We start from the raw sequence: 12,495 nt of genomic DNA on the forward strand, positions 1-12,495 counted from the left end.
AGTGAGTGTGGACATACACTACCATCTCATCTGCAGGTCCAGTCTGTAAGAATACTTGTAGCACTTTTGGGTACAGTTCCCATTTTTTGCTCCATTTCTGGCACATGAAATCTCTGTCAGAGTTATTGGACATGGGGCTTTGGGCTGTGCTGCTCTGGTGGAGCTGAAATCACAGCCTGCCTCGGCACTCTGTGCTCAGGCCTCAGCTGTGAGCTGGGCCTGGGGGTCTCCCTGAGCAGGGAGCAGCAGTAGTCAGCGGGTGGTATGCTGAACACTGAGGGAGACTCTGAGGATCCTTTCAAGAGTTTTGGGAGGACAAAACTATTTTCACACTAATGGTAAGGTTTATTTTCTTTTTTTTCTGTTTTGACATTTGTACTGATGGTGCAGAAATAATGGAAGGTAAAACCATTGGTGCCTTAAGTGGGAATTAAGTCCAAGGCACCCAGCTGTGCTAGTAATCACTGTATTCTTCACTGCCGTTCACTTGCGGTTAAAAAAAGCCAGTTTCTTTTAATATCCCCAATGAAGCAGTAAATGTTACCAATTGTATTCAGTCTTGACCTGTTGTGTTACCTTTATGTTATGAAATTGGGACATTCACTAAAAGCATTTCTGCACATACTGAAGACTAGTGGTCTTGAAGAAAACCCGTTCTTACAGTTAGGAGGGGAGATGAATTAGCTGGATTTTTCTCTCACAGAGCATCAATTTTCTCAAAGGAATGGCTAATACTATGGGTATTCAAACTTGAGTATTTGGAAAACATTTTCTCAAAAGCAGATGAAGTGAACTTGTCACTTCAAGGAAAACAGTTGGGAGTGTCTGTTGCCAGTGATAAAATTAAAGGTTTTAAGTAGAAGATCTGAATTTTTTAAAACTCTGTATCAACCACTGTGAGCTTGATGGTGTCTGATGAGACTGATACTGACTTTAATGAATGTGAGTTTCAGAAGTGTGTCATGGAATTGAGACAGGGACCATGGGTGTAGTCAGAGTAGGATGAGGGCCTTTGGAAAAATACCCCTACAAAAACTCCGTATTAAACAATTAAGCAAAGTCAGAGTCACATTAATTCTCTAAAGTAAAATATCAAACCAAGAATATAAGCATTCTCCAATGCAGATTAGTTAAAACTAAAAGCCTGGAGTAACTTGGCCTGGAATGTTCAAACATCCTCCAGATAAGAAAATACCTCAGCATAGCCCATGTCTTGTTTGTGTCAATTAAATGAGGCTATTGTAAAATTTACTTTAGCTGCTAAAAGGCCCAGCTTATCTTTATATTTACCCAGATGCTGCTTTTCCTCCTTCAGCCCCTAATCAAGTAATATATAACCTGAGCAATTAATATAGCAAGCGAGCCCAGCTGTAAACAACATAGTGAAAGGCAGGAAGGATTCGTCTTAAAGATAAGATTGCATTTTAACACCCAGGAAGTTTCTTAACTTACTATTTAGCAAACAGACAATAACTCAGCCCACCTTGGGAGCAGGACTGGCAGCCTTGATTGATATGCTCCCAAACCAAGAAGCTGCTATTCTGGGAAAGAATCAGAGCAGTAAATTTCTTATGTTAACTCTGTAAAATAATCCAGAAAACTGATAAGAAACTTAGTGTCTCTTCAGGGATAAACATTTAGAGACCATTTGGTGGGTCTGCATCCCTAGCCCTTTGTCTCTTAACTACCTATAAATCCCCTAGACAACGCACCACTACGGGCTCTCTTGTCCCCTCTGGTGTGAGCCAGGAGCTCTGTCCTCTCACTGTATCTCTCAGTAAAAGCCTTTCCCTGGCTCTCTTACCTTGACTGTTTGCTAAGTTCATTCTTCGACTCCGCAAACAAGAAACCCAGCATCAGAATGTGGCAGCATTCGGGAGAGCCAGTATTTTCCAGATAACTACTGCATGGTGTCACAGAATCAGGCATGGCGAAGATCTGTCCAAAGATCAACGTATTTTAATGTGACTGATACAGTTTCAAATTCCACACTGCAACAGACCTTTAAGAAAAAAGCATTTGTCAAGTTCTGATGTAATAGCAAAGAATAATATCTACATTTTTCAGGAAAAGCTTTTACAGTTCTCCTTTTCCAATCATATATCTCTTTGAGATCCAAATTTTCTTCACATATCAACTAAGATAACATACTGCAACAGATTCAGTGCAAAAGTAGGTATAAGAATTTACCTGTTTTCACTTAAACCAGAAATCAAAAGAATTTGTAGACATATAAAATATCGACACTTTGTTATTAATTTTTTTGTTGTTTTGAAAAATGTACTTTTCATAAAATGCAATTTTTATGTTAGCATGTAATGGAATTGTTATTTTTAAATGAGTTACTAATTAGTTTTAAAATCTCTCCATTTTAATTTCTAATATGGCGAACATCAATACATACAACCAGTAGTGTGTTAGAGCTGATTGTATGTATCTTTTCCCATTTTGTGTTCTTTGTCATCTATTGGTAGCTTGAAATCTGCCATTTTACATTATAGAAATCAATAAAAGTTACAAATTGAGGTTTTCCCTTCCCAAAGCTAGTTGTTAAATATTTAGTATTTAAACCTACTGGATTTAAGTCACATAAACAAAAGCTTTTTGAGATGATCAATAATTTTTATTGATTAAAATCAGTAAAATTTTTTATCAAACTTTTTTAGTTTGATAAAAACCTTGAGGATTAGTTGTGGGGTGAAAGGAGTACCTTTTGGTAATTGGTCCACCCAGAGGTGGGTGCCTTTTATAATTCATACATAGTCCCATACCTTATGCGCTGGGAACATTTTTAGAATACAATGTTATTTTTTTAATTTACTAATTCTATTATGGGATAACCTTTTTCTTTACCCTAAAATCTAAAGCAGACAATAACACTCCAAGGGCAGGGGTGTGAGTGATTTTGCCCCTTGGGCCACATGTTGGGTGACTCTGCCCTAGTTTCTCACTTTTCTTTCCAGCTGTTACCGAGATTCCCATCAAGGCCTGGCTCCAAGTGCGGCTTCTACACAAAGCCTTCAGTGATTGTTCATTCAGGCCCATACCCATCTTTCTAGCCCATGGTCTTACTCCTGTGGCTTTCACGGCCTGTACACTGGAGCAATTAGTCCTATACTGTTGGGTGTACTGTTGTTTGTTAGGTGTTAGTTTTCTCAATTCTCCTTTCTACCCTAACGCACCTAATAATAATGCTCACCACAGAAGTTCTCTTGTGTAGATAAAAAGATTTTTTATTTTTGGATTGCCAAAGGAGTTTGCTTTTTAAGAGAATGGTGGTGTAAATAAGTCTTATAATTATTTGTTATAGATACAGTTTTTAACAATTCTTTTAAAGTATAAATAGATTGGAAATCACTGGTATTCCTTAAAGTGAAGTCCCACACGGAGGCTTCCTTCTAAATTTGTTTTAGATCCTGTGGTTCTATTACCATTCATGATAGAAACTGGTAGCTTATTTCATTTCTAAAGTCTTTGTTTAGAGTAAGTCATAATGAATAGTGAAACCTAGTGAAATGAGGCAACGTTTCTAAGATTACACTGGTCTATAGGATTGAGTTGTTTACTACTTAGGAAGCATGGCAGGTTTTGAGGCTAGGGAGATTGGAGGTACTGTGTTGTGCTGGTAGGGATCTCTGTTAAAAGCATCAAGGTTAAAAAAAATTAGATTTAATACTTTTTAATATAACTGGCCTGCACACTATGAAAAAAAAATGCATCAAGGTAGCTGGGAGATGGCAATGCTCTCTACTCTGCAAGCTAAGTGATGGTCTGGCCCTCTCGGGGGATGATGCTCAAGCAAGGAGAGAGGAAAAGTGGGAAGTGCCTTGCCAGCTTCAAGGCCTGAGCTTTCTCTGGGTCAGAAACCCTAAAGGCTTATGAGAAACCCTGGAATATTTTGGGCTTGTGTCATTTTTGTGATTATGGGGGCATAAATCACTGATTTTCAGTATACTGACAAGGCATTAGCTTGTACCTGGAGTAATATTAGAATATCATACATCGAATGTTTCATTTCTTAAAAAATAATTCAACATAGTTAAGTTCTGTCTCCAATTTCTCTTAAGAAGATGGAGAGGGTAGTTCATACTGTGTCCTAAGTAAGGATTCACTGTTAGTAGGTGTGAGGTTGTAGTCAGGTAGTTTAACTGCTTTAGAACTTTATGCTTGGAACATTCTTAGTTACCGAAGCATGGGAACCAGAAGTGAGGAGCATGGTCCTTTAATATCTGTCACATCAAAGAGTGACTGTTCGAGGACAGTAGCCACCTCCTAAGGGTAAGTACCCTAGCTTGCATGTCATTTCTGAGAAGCAGGAAAAAGAAAGGGAAAATAGGCTAGTCATAATAGTGAATGGTATTTCTTTTAAGAAAAAAAATTCTTAATCCTCAACATTGATCATTTTTGCAGGTTTCTATACCTGGATCAGGCAGTGGAAGAGGCTCCCCAGCTGTAACTCTAGTACAGTTACCTTCGGGCCAAACTGTACATATCCAGGGAGTAATTCAGACACCACAGCCATCGGTTATTCAGTCACCACAAATACAAACTGTTCAGGTTAGCATCCTTCCTGGGTGATTTGTCTTCGACTTCCTTAAGCTTTTTTCTTTTTCTTTTACTGATTCGTTTAGCATCTTTTTCTTTGTGCAGATTTTATGCTCAAATCTTATTAGATAGTTGGAGAAATTTCCTTTTATATGTGAAGTGCATTGTGCCCTGCAAGATACAAAGAGGGTGACTTGAGGGGTACAGTTTTGTTGTCAACTCTTAATTTTAAGATGAGTACTTGCCAGATGAGTAATTCTTAAAGTTGTTTTCTCTGTGCTCAGATTCAGTTTTCCTTAGCAAAGCTCTCCAATGGTGCTTAAAAATATTTTGAGGATTCTTTGGAGAAGATGTCTGACAAATATAGTACTATAAAGATTATAGTACTAATGCTATTTTCATGAATATTCACATTAGTAGGTAGGTAGAAATTTAGGTTTATTTTTAATTCAATATGTGTAATCCATAGAAAATAATATGGTGTTATTGTCACCTTGGTGTTATGCTCATACATCATGAACTGCTCTCAGGTGAATCCTGGGTTTTTGTGGGCATGATTGTTATTGTGCTTGTCATCCAGAGATATGTTTTAGTATTGTGAAGGTTAGTCATAAATCCTTAACATTAAAGCTAAAACTTTTTTTTGTATCAATAGCTGTAAATTATTAAGTGTGCATTGGTTAAAGCATACTTTTCTTGTTTACTGAATGTATCCCTTTTTTAGGTTAGTTTGTTTTATTATCCTTTAAATGTTGAACTTACTTGAACATAATTGATGACAAAAGATCTATGAGAAAAACATTAGGTGCACATGCTTAATCAGTCTCGTCCTTTTCCTGCATTTTGGAGTATAGTTTATTGCAGAATAAGGATAAGGGTTGCAATATGATATTTGAACTTATCCACATGCATTAAAAGCTGGTTATCTTTGCGACACAGGTGTATTTTCCTGTGTTGCTCAAAAAAGTAAGAATAATTCTCAGCGTTTTTTTCTGTGATGACCTTTGATTCCAAGAGTTTCTTACTCTTTCTGATGCTAATTTTAAAACAAGAAAGGCTTTCCACTCTCCTCTTTGCATTCTGACTTTTATTGGGATGCAGATATTCTTACTCAGTTTTGACTTGACTGGTATTGGAAGAAAGTATTGCCTTTATATTCAGCAGGCTTTTTTGGATTTTGTTAAATGGATAATTTAATTATCTTTGTAGAGAGAGGTGCAAATTCTAGTGTTAGAAATTCCTCCCTGCTGAAGGATGGGCAAGTCACTTAATCTCTCTGCAGGAACTTCAATTTCCACCTTTCTAAATGGGTAAAATTATAGCCTACCTTAATAAAGGGCTTGTAAGATTACATAAGAGAAATGGAAAAGCCCAGTGTAAAGTGGTAGATACTTGATGGTGATAATCTGTTTGCATCAATGTTTTTTCTAAGTCCTGTTCATTGATAAGTGTGCTTACATGTGGGGAGTCCATGACAGCAAAGCATGGTCAAGAAACACACATGTGAAGTGAACATTCATGCCCATCCATACATCCATGTGCCTTGGGAAGTGTATGTTCCTATTGCATTGTTGATATTTTAATAAGCTATTTTGATTTTCCCCAAATGAAATTTCCATGTAATCATAATTTTAAGTTAAGTGAGTTTTGTGTACTCAGAACTACCCTCAGCCCTGAATGAAAAATGGCTAAATATAGTGAGGCAGTCATGTTGTGGAGAGTTGTAATTTTAGTGGTCTGACTTTCTTTAATCATGTATTATATTCCTACTTGACTTGAAAATTAAATCATGCTTAAAACTCTGTTATTTCAAGGAAAAATTCCTTAATTTGACCTTCAAGATGTCCCACCATCAAGCCCCAACCTACTTCTTGTTACATAAATCCTAGCTTTAACCAGGTTTGTTTACTCAGTTGTTTATCTGCTTAAATATTCTTCTTTGAACCCATCTAATGTCTAATTTGAAGACCCAGCTCAGGTCAGCTGTGGTGTTGTAAAGAAGGCAATGAAATGGAGACCCTTTTCACCTGCTTCTGTCTCTTGCTCATGCCTTTCCTGCAGGATTGTGAGAGTACTTTCAGTGTTGGCATCATAGGTCTCATCTATCTTATGCTTAGTTCTATCCTCCCCTGACGTTCTGTCCACTCTCTAATTTGCATTTCTATGGTGTGTATTATCTGTACCATTCCTTCCCACACATCTGCTTGTTCTACAACTGCAATGTCTGTTTCTGTGCTTCCATTCCTAAGCCAGGCAGGAGCTCCAATCATGCAGGGTCAGTGTGTCCTGCCTCTAGGCTCTTCCCCAGCACCTGGCTTAGTGCTGCACACAGAGACCCTTAACCACCGTTTTTTGAATGAAGGAGATCATATATTTTATGATGCATTTCAGAAACTCTTGTATTATAGGTAGCAACACTTGGAGAGAGAGATGAGTATGCAGAATCAGAAGATGTAATTGATTCTCATAAACGTAGAGAAATCCTTTCACGAAGACCCTCTTATAGGTAAGTTTTTTAAGTTTCTTGTTGTAACAATACTCTTTCCAAAAAGGGAGAATAATTATGCATCACACTGATTCTACCCTTAGCTTTTCTATTTTATATCTCATTCATGTAACTTAATTGTTTATATTGTTAAATTATATTTTAGAAAAATACTGAATGAACTTTCCTCTGATGTGCCTGGTGTTCCCAAGATTGAAGAAGAAAAATCAGAAGAAGGAATGCCATCTAACATCGCTACCATGGCAGTACCTACTAGCATATATCAGACTAGCACGGGGCAATACAGTATGTATGCTGCAATTCCATACTATATAGAGCTCAAGCTTTAAGTCTCCTCTAGTTACATTGGTACAACTTGGGGTTTGGGGTTTAACTGTTCCATTTGAAAATGCATCATAATCTCTAAACTGTGTATTACAGAATGAGAAGTACATGTTAAAGAAGTGAGATTTGTACTGACGGCTATCATATACTTTTTTTTTTTTTTAAATATGGAACGCTTCACAATTTGCATGTCATCCTTGCGCAGGGGCCATGCTAATCTTCTCTGTATCATTCCAATTTTAGTATATGTGCTGCCAAAGCGAGCACTATCATATACTTTTGAAAAGTAAATTTTTTTTACTGAATATAGAAGAAATTTTGGGGGTAAAAATAAAGGATTTGTCTTATTTTTATATATGTTTATATTCATGTCTAGTAAAAGTTAAAAACTGCTTTTTGTTATCTTTATGATGCATGCAAACAAAACAAGATATAATTGTATTTCATTCTTGTTGGCTTTTGTTACCAAAAATTAGATATTATACTTACTAATCTAAGAGACATACGTATGTTTCTATGTTTTAAATGTAATTGTTTTCACTACTCTCCACTATGTTAATTTGTGCTACAGCTTTTCCTAGAAGAGAATGGAAAACTTTATGATTTATTTTTAAAAACTATAGCAATTGGACAGATCATTTATTTGAAGTTTTAAGTATCAAAAGCTGTAAATAAACAGATACATTCACATTTAGTCTTGTGCATTTTAATGGGCTGTTAATTCTGTGCTTTTTGTTTTAATTAAAGCACTAATTTTTTTCCCAAATGAAGAACATTTTATACATAAAAATTACTTTATTAAAAAATGAGAACTAGGAAGAAAAGAAAAGGTGGGGAAGAAAAGCCAGAGAAACAACAGAAAGAAAAGTTAAAAAAAAAAGCTACTTAAGCACTGGAAAAAATGTGGTATTAAATATGTTGGTTCACATACGGTGTTAAGATTTTAAGTACTTTTTCTGTTTTCCCTTTAAAAAGTAATAATACCTAGCAAAAAGTCCCAAGTCTGTTAAAGAAGCTATAGTATAAGGGAAGATCTTTTTTTTTTAGAGTCCTCTTGTAGTGGTAGTAGATGTGGATTTGAATATTGAACTAATTCTCCTTTGGTAATTCTGGTTCTTTGGGTAGGTCCTACTACAATATCTGGTAGAATTGGTATATAACTTGTTCACAGCCCATCCAGGCTGCTGAGTGGACATGTCCAAAGTCAATGTTAGGAAAAGAAAACTCCCCACTGTCTGTAAGAGTTAGACCTTGAGAGTTTTCACTGTCATTTCCCCCTCATATTTCTCTGATTTACATACCTTTGTGTATGGCCCATGGGGCATATATGGAGGGAGTTTTAGAACCTTACATCAGTATGCCAGCTGGCATGCCTCTGCAGTGCAGCACACTGGGCACAGAAGTGCAAGCCCCTCTTTTGCCCTTATCCCCTGAGGGGCCGGGTGGGCTTAGAGCTGCAGAAACCTCTTGGCTGGTCAGTTCTGCCTTGAGTAGTGGGCTGTACTCATATTATCATTTTCCATTTCTGCCATGACAGGGAAAAGGTTGGAATTACTGATGAAATAATGTTAAGACATCTTGAAGTTTGGGGGATGATCTAAGATGCTGTCATCTTAAACATCTCTCTGACGCATTCTGCTGCTGCTTAGGAATTGATAGGAGAGTGATCCCTTTACAAGTGACTTGGAAGGAGATGCTTTGGGCTAATTTGCCTAGACTATGAGCCGAAAATATGCAATCATGGAAACATAGTGGGTTGTGAAAATGTCGAAGCTAGAGGCGATGTGGAGAAGGTGCTACGGTCCTTCTATTCACTCACTGGATAGAAGGAGGGCACACTGCAGGTGTTTAGCCTTTGAAGTGAGAACACTGCTAAATTGTCCATCTCAGGGTTAGTGGGAGGACAAAAGGAGATAACAGGTAAACATAGGGGAAGAGGCTGCTTTTGGCACAGAAGAGAGAACTGTAAGCTATCCTTGGCAATGTCTCATTCACAGTCATGAAACTTTTCTCTGCAACCAGTGCCAAAGCCTTTATTTCTGGAGCTCTTAATCCTTGCTCACAGCAGGGGCTCAGCATTAAAGGTCACCTTGGTGTGGTGATGGTAGGGATGGAGTCAAGGGTTCTGGTTAAGAACTAGAAAATTGAATGTTTAGGAGATAGACACTCTTCTGTCTGCCACATTAGAGGTCATGGGCTGTCTCTTAACATAGGTTTGTTAAATTGGACCCATACAGTATGATCCTGGCGGTTACTTTGGTGGAAAAGTGTGGTGGGTCTGCATGTGCTACCTGCAAGAAAAATTTGCTTTATTCATGACAAGTGATACTGCCTTTGTTAAAAATACATTTCTTAGACATTTTAGTTACACTTGTCTATGTTGATCATTCTTAGGAAAAGTGAATACTAACACTTAAGCTTTTAAGAAGACATTTAGTTTTTAATTGGAGGGTAAATGTATATTTACACATGCAAGATCCATTTTCACTAATCACATTTCTTACTAGGGATAACTTGACAGATATTAATGTTTTGATGTTCCTAACTATCTAGAAATAGAAACATTGTACATACCCTTTGGTTTTTGGCAAAGAGGATTTTATTAGCATTTCTGGAGATTTATCTATGTATTTATGTATACCTATTTTGAGATGCTTTTGTAATCTTTTGTTGTAGAAATGGTTTTTTTAGCTTAATTCTTTTGTTGTAGAAATGGTTTTTTTAGCTTAATTCTTTCTTCAACTTTTATCTATGGATGACTTTCCCCCAAAGTTTGCTTTGTTTTTTTTCAGAGATTATTATTTTAGAGTATTTATTTTTAATGTAGTTAATGAGTTGGAGTTAAAAACAGAAAGAACTAAACTAAAGGACTTTGTGTGTCAAAGTTAAATAAAATAGAAATAAGTGCACTCAGGTTTTCTCATAGTTACATTTTTAATTGTTGAATGTTAGAAATTTGATAGAAGTTGACCTTACTATTTCAACTTATTTTTTAAGTCACAAAAACTAAGAAGTTAGAATAGGCTACCCGCTGTGAGTAGGAAAAATAACTTAAAATAAGCAGGGTTTCATTATTGTAACACCAAGAAAGTAAGCTACACTTGCAAAATCTTTAATGGCAGCACAGACCTTAGTGATAGGTGGGGTATATGCTGATGAAGTCATTCTGGTCAAAGAATATCTGTTCTGTCCCAAGAGAAAGATGGCAGTTCAGATAGTCTTAGAATTAGCAAAGAATGTTATTTGCTGCCTAAGATACTTATGCATTAAATGAGAGTAAATTCATAAATATGGTAAAAGTGACTAAAGACATTTAAATGTTTGTAGTTTTTTAATTCATTAAGTTTTCTCTAAAGATGAAGTTTTTTTTTTAATCTCCCACTCTACCATACCCAACCTCTTCCCTTACCAGAAAGATTATCACCCACAATTTCAAATTACTCCTTTTTTCTAAATGTCCCTTGTCTCTTTGCTTGCTCCTGCTTTACTAAGAACCTTGTTAGAACGAGTCTCTATTAACTCATCTGTATTGGAATTCTTAAAAGCTGAAGGGAAGTGGGTCAATCTGAATTCACGATTACATGTGAGCTTTGTGGACTGCTTAAAGAATTAAGAATTCTCAGGAGATTCGTGAATAAACACTGATTCCATTTCTTCATAAAAAGAGTTTGCACAGGAGAGGCTTATGTATTCTAAAGTAAATGCGGTTGCATTTATTGTTCTTAGTGGTGACGTTGCTTCCGTTCTCCCATTGTAACTTCGGAGCAAACATAGAAGATGTATACTTCGTGTGTATCTGGCTTTCGAGCCTTGGTGTTGCTACTCTTGTCACAGCACGGGGCTCCTTTAGTCTTTGTCCTGCTGTATGCGCCACTTGGCTTTTAGGACAACTACTTTAGAGAAGCTGTTTTGTGGTCACTTTTTGAATTTAAATCTGAGAATTCACTGGAATAAGGTCTGGTCTTTTAAAGTTAATTCAGTGAAGTTCTATTTATGAATCTTTTTATTGCAATTTGGAATAAAAATAGTTTTAAGTTATAACCAAATATTTGCATGTTTATGTATCTGAATTAGCTCATATATACAGGTTTAATCCTAAACCTATATACAGGTTTAGGATTAAAAAGATGTTAGCATCAAGTGAAAAAACATCAAATGAAATCTTAATTTAAATAAATTTTGCTTCCCCTTTTGGTCATAAACTCTTTTTTCAGTTTTCTGTCCTTATTTGTTTTCTTTATTGATTAAGACTTAAAATATTACTTTTTAAATTAAAAAAGTGTTTACCCAAATTCTTGAATTTTCATTCCATTAATAATGTTTGCCTTACTTCAGTAATATTACTAACTCTAAGAGAGAAGTGCTCAATGGTAGTGAGTAGTGAAAGTAACAATATTTTTTAAACACAATTTTTTATACCAGAAGTTTTTAACAAATTTATTGCCTAGACTAGTTGATAAAATATCATCCTAGTTACCATGGTTTATGGTGAGTTGGGGATGGGGAAACCATGCTTGGGTTAACACTGATTTGAAACTAAATACCATGACTATATAAGGATGCTATATCCTTTATATATAAACATGGTTGTGCAACCACTAAAATTAACTTAGTAGAAAAATACTTAGTAAATTACCAATCACACTCTATTTAGACAAATTCTTGTTAATGTAAGGTCAGTGTGTCCAGCATTCAACCTGTGGGTACAGAGTGACCTACTTAATTACAGGGTATATAGCTCACCTAAGACTTAAGGGGAAAAAAAGTTAGGGAACTCCCACAGCAACTGGGACAAGTGTACCTAACCTTTACTCCCCACTACTGTGAGCAGCAGGCTTGAGTCAATTAATAATGGACAGTGAAGCAGAATTTAACTGATTATATAATCTAGCTGTCCACTTTTCATTTTATTTTATGAAAACATGATGTTGATAAGGATTACTTGAAAGAGGAAAATAAGTAGGCATATATTCTAAAATTTTAAAAACTTTCATTTCAGCTTGAGTCCCAGTCAATATTCATAGACCAGTGTGGACTCTAAATTGTGCACAACAGCATGGCCATAGGTATAAGCTTTTATGCCTTAGTTGTATGTGTTAGTCCAAGAAAACATTAATAAA

The 12,495-nt window shown here is 36.1% G+C and overlaps 1 protein-coding gene and 1 non-coding gene across 18 annotated transcripts in view; one reads left to right on the forward strand and one right to left on the reverse strand.

Annotated features, from left to right (window-relative positions):
• Positions 1-12,495, forward strand: part of CREM (cAMP responsive element modulator) — a 65,142-nt gene that overhangs the window by 29,153 nt on the left and 23,494 nt on the right. For 9 of the 17 annotated variants that reach the window (XM_036920224.2, XM_036920230.2, XM_036920223.2 and 6 more), the window contains 3 exons: positions 4,411-4,557; positions 6,954-7,051; positions 7,197-7,336. The exons of 1 other annotated variant lie outside the window; for it this stretch is intronic. In XM_036920224.2, the coding sequence (XP_036776119.1) occupies positions 4,411-4,557; positions 6,954-7,051; positions 7,197-7,336 (385 nt within the window). The remainder of the gene's footprint in view (positions 1-4,410; positions 4,558-6,953; positions 7,052-7,196; positions 7,337-12,495) is intronic. 7 more of the 17 variants (XM_036920228.2, XM_036920232.2, XM_036920227.2 and 4 more) reach the window with 1 other exon arrangement.
• Positions 7,537-7,642, reverse strand: LOC118929803 (U6 spliceosomal RNA). Its single transcript, XR_005031746.2, has one exon. It is a non-coding gene; the product is annotated as a U6 spliceosomal RNA (small nuclear RNA).

The sequence above is a fragment of the Manis pentadactyla genome, chromosome 3, assembly GCF_030020395.1.
Source record: "Manis pentadactyla isolate mManPen7 chromosome 3, mManPen7.hap1, whole genome shotgun sequence".
Lineage (NCBI taxonomy): Eukaryota > Metazoa > Chordata > Mammalia > Pholidota > Manidae > Manis > Manis pentadactyla.